The sequence below is a fragment of the Coffea eugenioides genome, unplaced genomic scaffold (genome assembly GCF_003713205.1).
Source record: "Coffea eugenioides isolate CCC68of unplaced genomic scaffold, Ceug_1.0 ScVebR1_18;HRSCAF=85, whole genome shotgun sequence".
Taxonomy (NCBI): domain Eukaryota; kingdom Viridiplantae; phylum Streptophyta; class Magnoliopsida; order Gentianales; family Rubiaceae; genus Coffea; species Coffea eugenioides.
In genome coordinates, this window is record NW_020862338.1 from 1,126,556 (window position 1) to 1,134,170 (window position 7,615).

The 7,615-nt window shown below is 42.4% G+C and overlaps 1 protein-coding gene across 1 annotated transcript in view; it reads left to right on the forward strand.

The window, feature by feature from the left end:
- The window catches only part of LOC113756021, a 70,930-nt gene extending 63,798 nt beyond the window's left edge, over positions 1 to 7,132 (forward strand). Inside the window, exons 5-8 of the mRNA XM_027299846.1 lie at positions 2,457 to 2,537; positions 2,656 to 2,828; positions 2,902 to 3,025; positions 6,548 to 7,132. Coding sequence (XP_027155647.1) covers positions 2,457 to 2,537; positions 2,656 to 2,828; positions 2,902 to 3,025; positions 6,548 to 7,132 — 963 coding nt within the window. The remainder of the gene's footprint in view (positions 1 to 2,456; positions 2,538 to 2,655; positions 2,829 to 2,901; positions 3,026 to 6,547) is intronic.
- Positions 7,133 to 7,615: the final 483 nt, after the last annotated feature.

Genomic DNA, 7,615 nt, shown 5'->3' on the forward strand with positions numbered 1-7,615 from the left:
AGGGTTTGAATGATTCACTTATCATACTTGTTGTATGGGTGGTATATGATGTATATAAGTTGGTCTAAGAGATGGTAGTGATGGTTTCAAGCTAAAAATGAGATTTATACCTTGATTGTAGCAAATTTCCAGAATTGAAGTTAAGATATACCCTGTTCTGCCTGGTTCTAGTTCACCATGTTAGAAGTCGAATTAGGCATAGTCTAAACCATGAAAGTTGTTGAGAATGATGTTTTATAGTTTCCTGAAAAATTTCATCTCAATCGGAGCAACATAGCATGTGAAAAGATCGAAATACCCTGACTGCCCTAGGTGAATCCAGTGATTAGTTTTGGATATTTCACCAATCTGGTCGTGTCTTTTCACCATGATATGTACTGAACTAGTATTTATCCAAAACATGAAAGTTTTAGTACTATGGCTTAGATTTCCAACGGCTCTGAAAACACCTTAATCGGACTTCGGTAGCCTGAGTTATTGTCATTTAACCATAGTACGGTTAGCTAACCTGTTTGTGAGATTCTGGTTTTGTACATTGAAATTTTGGCCTAGCTACACTACGAACTGGACTGAGTGGTCTTCATCAAAGTTGTAGGTCTTTATCTTAGCTTCAAAACAGTATAACTTGCACCCCAATCCAATAAGCATAGCCTCGGTTGTGTCCGTTACGCGAAACAACGTCAAATCTGTCTTTTGTTTCGTGACTCAAACTTCATTTCCGCACATGTTCCTAGCTTGATTTTGTACTTGTATGACTTTGAGCCTATGGAACGGCTATTGAAATGAGATGATTTTGTGTGTGACTTTGGGATTGATTGAGGAAAAGAATGAAGCCATAAATGGCTGGAAAATAGGTAAATTCAAAGGGCGTGCTGCCCAAATTTACGCTCAAGAATTAGGTCGAAACACTTGCAATTTGAGTAAGGCTTGAGAGCGAATACCACTTGAACCATCTAGAATATTCACGTTTTCTGTATCAAGTTATATAAGTTAGAACTTGGCCGAACTTGTACCCTTGGGAAATGAAATAATGACTACTAAGAATACGTTTTCCTCGTACTTTCGACTCAAATGGTATTTCCAAGTATAAATGTTACCAAAGTTCATAGTTTGAAAAGCGAGCAAGTGGTTCACGAATATTCTCAAAATAAATTTCAATTACTTGATTCATATTGAACGAAACGTTTACGTTTCAAACCTTAGTCATTTTTTAAAGTTCTTAAATAAAGTTTTATCGCAGATTTGGACTCCAAACCCGGAGTACAACCCCGACGTGATCACTGAGGCACTACATTTTGGTGAGTGTTTGCAAATATCTGATTGAACTTGATATTTGTGTGTAACACTTGTCCAATGTGATTACATGATATATATGAGTGAATTGATAGGGCAAGAGTGTACTTTATCGCACTTGCCCTAATGTAATTTGTTCTTGTCATCGAATTGCAATTGACTTGCTATACATGTATATGAAGTACATCTTGCCTGGAATTCCAGAAACTCTGTGGCTAGTTAGTCGATTCGAGCTGGCAAGGGCCTGGTCGATTAGATAACGAACCCTGGGTAGTTAGTGATGTCGAGTGGAGAGTTACCTCCTCGACTAATCGGTATACTCGAGTATTACCACCAGTGTTTATTGTGGAGTTCGGGCCCTGTAAGGGGTTTGATCGGTGGACGGAGATTGGAGTTAAGTGGTGTTCTACTGGACTCGTTTCTTACTTGAAAGTTGACGGAGTGTCAACTACCAATCGATCAAGATATGGTGAAGCTGATATATGAGCAACTGTATCCTTATATATGAAATGCGGAAAAATTTATTGTTTGGCTATATGAAGTGTTGTGACTCATTTCTTGACTTGTTTTGCTCGCTATTTCACTATTATGCCATTTTTACTTTATTTGATGGACAATTTGATATTTGGAACTTCACTGAGCTTTAACTCACTCCTTTAGTTTTGTTTTCCTTACAGGGGTACGAGTGGGGCGTGAGATGTGTACAGCCTAGCATTGACTAGATGTTTTGACTTTTGACTTGTACTCACGCTATCACTCGATTAGGATGACTTGTACTTGGATTGTATATACTTTGAAATATTTTGGGTGTATAGAAGTTTTGTATCTTGATTTGTACATCGATGTATATTTTAAGTTTGAATTGAGATGTTATTTATTGCCTGTGGATGAATGCGTGAGGTACGAGTGACTGAGTCCTGGCGAGAGTTGGGCAGGTGGTCCGCCTAACCCTTTGGTACGCCTTAGGGGGAGGTGGGGTCATCACAGGTGGTATCAGAGCCTAGGTTTGAATTGATCTGGGTAGCTTGAGTGATTTATACTTGTTATGCCTTGGTTATAGTTTGGTTACGATAGGCTAGGGTTTCGTACTTGAGAATAGGCCCTTTGCCTCGATTTATATGTCTAACTGATTTTGTTTTCTTGTAATATTACTTGTCATGTAGAGGATGGCGGGTAAAGATGATTCTGGGGGTGCCGGGCCATCTCAGCCCGTACCTGCTGACGAGATCTATCTCGAGGGACCCGTATGTTGCGTGCTGACCTACCAGGAGAGCCCCGGTGGGCCTATGTGTCGGTGGTCCCCGGCACGCAAGATCCGGCATTACGACTGTTGAAAGACCTATTCCTACCCCGATCGGGTAGTACTTGCCACGGATGATGAGCGGAGGCGATTGGGTAGCGCCAATCGTAGGTGCCAGACGGAGATTGAGCGTCTCCAGACAGCCCTCCGAGTACACAGTGCCAGGATTTGAGAGCTGGAGGCTCCGGCTTTGGAGGAGCAGCAGCGGACTGATGCCTTTAGAGAGCAGGCTAAGGTGACTGCTGGTCGCCTTGCTCGAGTAATTGGCGATGTCCGAGACGGACCGACCGTATCCTGACTAAGTGCAGGGCTCTGGTAGAGGACGTGGTTCAAAACTTGGCCGAGGAAGGTCAAGGTCAGGCAGCTCCTGGTGCTCCAGAGGAGGATCCCGAGGAGGACCCAGAGGAGGAGACTGCCGCACCTACGGAGTCGGTCGGGTCGGCATCTAGCTAGACCTCTCGTTAGACTTTGACCTTTTGTTAGGCTTTCAAAGATTTTGTGAGGTAGTTAGGGGCATAGTGGGATGACACGCCGCATTTGTTTTTGAAATTTGACGTGTTAAGGTTGATGTATATAGTGCTTCTTTTGTTCTATGTCCCTTGGCTAGTATAGCCTTTGACTTGATTAGGTTGACATGTACAGTACTTGTCACTTGTTATGTGCTTTTGTTTGCTATGTGTATAAAGGCCATGTTTGTTTTGAATGTGTTTTACTGTCTCTGCTTTATGATTGGAAAATGTTTAGCCGAGCCATACCTTATTTTGCTTATCTTTATATAGTTGACTAGTCAAGACTCATGGAAGGTAGAAGGAGTAAGGATCAGGGAGCTACTCGAGGACGTGGCTCTACTCGTGGGCGAGGGGGTAGACAGGCCCAAGAGCCAGTGCATGAACCAAGAGGGGAAAGAAGTGGAACGATGGAGCCGCAACCTGGACCCCGAGTGGAAGGGGGGGATCAGGTGGCGACGGCGATCCAGCAAATGACTAATATTCTTGCTCGTTTAGTAGAGTAATAGGGTCAAGCCCCTGTGAACCAACCTAGGGATCCTGATATGGGACAAGATAGAGCCCTTGAGAGATTTCAAAAGTTCTCTCCTCCTAAATTCTTGGGGGGACCGGACCCTGAAGGAGCCGAGAGGTGGTTAGAAACCATGATCAATATCTTTACCGCTCTGAACTATGCGGAGGATAGGCAAGTGTAATTCGCCGTTTTCCAGTTCGAAGGTCCGGCCAGGGCTTGGTGGAATGTAGTAGGAGCTAAGTGGGAGAGAGAAGGAACCGCATAGACTTGGGCGAACTTCGTGCGAGAGTTTAATGAAAAATACCTCCCACCTATTGTCCAAGAGAGGAGAGAGGACGATTTTATTAAGCTCCGGCAAGGAACTTTGTGACGCCCCGAAAAGTATGAGTGTGAGAACCCGGAAATTTTCTAATTTTCTAGGGTTTATTTTATTTAATCGCCCGCCTTTTCTACATTTTCTTTATTAGAAAAATTCCCCAGATAAAGTTTATGAGCAAAGATAGTTTTAAAATGATTTTCTAGTATCAGTTAGTTTTTACGAAATTAAGAACGTATTTTGAACGTGGGACCCGCTAGTGCGGTAAATGCATTATATTTTTGACAACTTGTTGGAATTTTGTATTAAGTGATATTATTTTACAAGGTGTTAAGATATTTGTATTGGAGAGACAAAAAGATGAGTTTTAAACCTAAAGGTGACAAGTGTCACCATAAGATTAAGTCTTGGACTTTGACTACACTATTCCCTACTTTACCAAATAAATCAAAAAATTGCCAAAAATCATCCTTATTTCTAAAGCTTCATAGCCGGCTCTCTCTCAAAGGAAAAGAAAGAAAAGCTATCAATTTCTTCCTTCTATTTCTTGCTCAATCTTCAAATCCAACCAATAAAACTCCAAATCATTCCATAAAATATCTTTGCTAAGTGGTCTTGAGGTGTTTTGTGGAGTTGTTTGGAAAGTTAAGGTGACTAGTTGCTCTATCTCTTGTATTGCTAAGGTGAGTTGTGAAGAACCACCCTCCTCCCTTAATTGATGCTTAAATCATGATTAGTGGTAGTATGAGATGCAATATTATGGATTATATCTTGATTTTGGTTGAATTGGTTAAGTTTTATAATTTTTGGGGATTTTTCTGTTTTCATATGGATATGATTATGGGGTCATGTATGATGATTGGAAATGTTATGTAATGAAGCTAGAAGGTGGAAAAAGTGGATAATTGCAATCAATTTCTGTTTTGGAAGAAATTTCAGAAAATTAGGTTTTGTGAAGGAACATTCTGCCCGAATTTTTAGCTCCTAGTTAGAGGCCGAATTGGCCTTGGCTTAAAACATGAAGGTTGTAGGGAATGCCATTTTAGAGGTGCTTACAAAATTTCAAGTCAATCGGAGTAGTGTAGAATGAGAAAAGTCGAAATTACTATTGCTGTTCTGGTTTTACCCGAATGTAAGAATTGCGCCTGTAATTGGTTGTTTTGGCTGTAATTGCTTCCGAATTGGTTGTTGAGGTCTTCTGATGAAATGTAGACCTGTTTCTTAGATTTCATCTGGTTTTGGAATTTCTGGATTTTGACTTGGAGAGCCTGAGTTATGATGTTTCCGCTAGAATGCATTCTGTGAATCTGTTTTTGTGATTCTGGTATAGTATCTTGCATTTTTGACCTGGTTACACTCGAAACTGGGTTGAGTGACCTTCTGCAATATTGTAGCCCTATCTCTTAGCTTCGAAACGGTGGGTCTTGTACCTTCATCCGACAATCGTAGTGCCTTTGGTACCATTACCGTAAAATGACGTCAAAACCTGTTTTTCTGGTTTTGAGCTTAACTTTCATTTCCGGACTTTTCCCTAGCTTGACTTGTACTTGTACTACTTGGAGCTTGCTGAATGGCTATTGGATGAACTTGTTGTTGTGTGTGTACCTTTGGGGTTGGAATGAGGAAATAATGAAGCCATGATGGCTGGAAAAGTTAGCAAATTCAGGGGAAGTGCTGTCCGAACTTTGAAGGAACTTGTTTGCGTTGGGTTTGTGATCTAAGGCTTGGATTTGAGCAAGGCAATGTTATACGATGGATGATTTCTGAGCATGGAGGTGAGTGACCTCAAACTATTTCTAAAGTTATTTATGAACCGTTTCCTGCATTATTTACTCGATTGCATATCATGCGTGCTTGCATGTGGATTCATGACATGATTTGGCTTCAATGAGTTCTGGGAAAGTCTTGTGCTGGACACCAACGTCTCCACCTTGTTTATGGTTCATGTTCATGTTTATCTGGAGCTCAAAAAGGGGCTCCCTCTCAATGTTAATGTTAAATGATCTATTTGAGCGTTGGGTGTTCAAGTGCTATGATTTCACTGGCTCACGAGAGCACTAAACGGACATATGATCTCTGAATCATCATGACATCATCGAAATCATCGAAATGCAACATTGTGAAATATATTTGTTTAATGATTTTCCTGGTTACTCGTTGAGCTTCTAGCTCACCCCAAAACTATTTTATTCCCCTCCACAGGGCTCGTGGCGAAGGAAGGACTTGTAGTACTTGTGCACGTGACTGGATGGCCTATATCTTGTACAGTTTGGATTTGGAATCATTTTATGTATAGTTGGGAATTGTTTCCGCTTCGCTTATGACATGTAATTTTTTGAGAATTTGATGTATATTGGAGATTTATATTGTAATATTTGAGGTTTATTCTTGCAATTTATTTGAGGACTTTAGTGAACGACTGAGTCCCGGCGAGAGCTGGGCAGGCGGCCCGCCGAACCCTCTGGTTCGCCTTAGGGGGAGGTGGGGCTGTCACAACTTTGAGTGTAGCGGAGTATGAAACCCAGTTTACGAAGTTGTCTAAATTTGCTCCTGAATTGATAGCCACAGAGCAAAGGAGGATAAGGAGGTTTGTTCAAGGGCTCAATGTGGAAATACAGGAGGCCTTGGCGGTAGCTCAGATCAATACCTTTACTGAGGTTTTGGAGAAGGCCCAAAAAATTGAGATTGCCAGAGCACAAGTGAGGAACTTTCACGCCAAACTAAAGGGGGCGTCCGGTGGAAGTCAAAAGCCGGCACAGAGTGATCAAAATGTACCACCCCCTAAAGCCGATCGTGGAGCTGGGGGTGGAAGGTTTACGGGTACTTCGAGGGTAGGCCAAGGCGGAAGAGGACAGGGGAGAAGTGGTCCACAGGGGGGCCAGACCTCCACTCCCCGAGTGACGTGTGGATATTGTGGAAAATCAAACCACACCGAGGATAATTGCTGGAGAAAGGCCCGGAAGTGCCTAACGTGCGGAAGCATGGAGCACCAGATCGCTAACTGCCCGCTAATCAGCGATGCTCAGTCGGCGAGTAAATCGAACCCGAAACCGACCACCGTAGAAGGGACCAGGTCAAGGGTACCGGCCAGGGTGTATTCGTTGGACCAGCAATCGGTGCCTGAGCCAACAGAGGTCGTGGAACTGGCTTTGGAGCCACTCGTATCCTACCATTGTGATATTACCTTTCTGTCATTGATGTGAAATATCCTAATTTACTTGTTTATTTGGATGTGAGTTTACATTTTACCCCTGATTATTCGCTAAGCATATAGCTTACCCCGTTCCATTTATTTTCCTTAGCAGGGGGCCGACGCGGGGATCGTTCGGGAAGGTGTTTAGACTTTTGGCTATAGAATAGTTGGATTTGTGCTTGTTATAAGTTGACTTGTAAGATATATATAGTTGTCGTGGTGGTTATAGCTATCAGCTTTTCTAAGGTTTGCTTTCTGGTACTCGTGGTATGTATGACTTGATGTGCTACTTTATGCAACTTTTGAAAAAGTAATAGTTTAAATAGAACTTTCTTTTGGCGTGAACTCTATTTTCTCGTTTTAGAATATCGAGTCCTGGCGTGAGCTAGGCAGGCGTCCCGCCGATACCCTAGGGTTCGCCCTTAGGAGAAGTGGGGGCGTCACAGGTTGTATCAGAGCGCCTAGGTTAGAGGATTTGGTCAATTGGGAAATG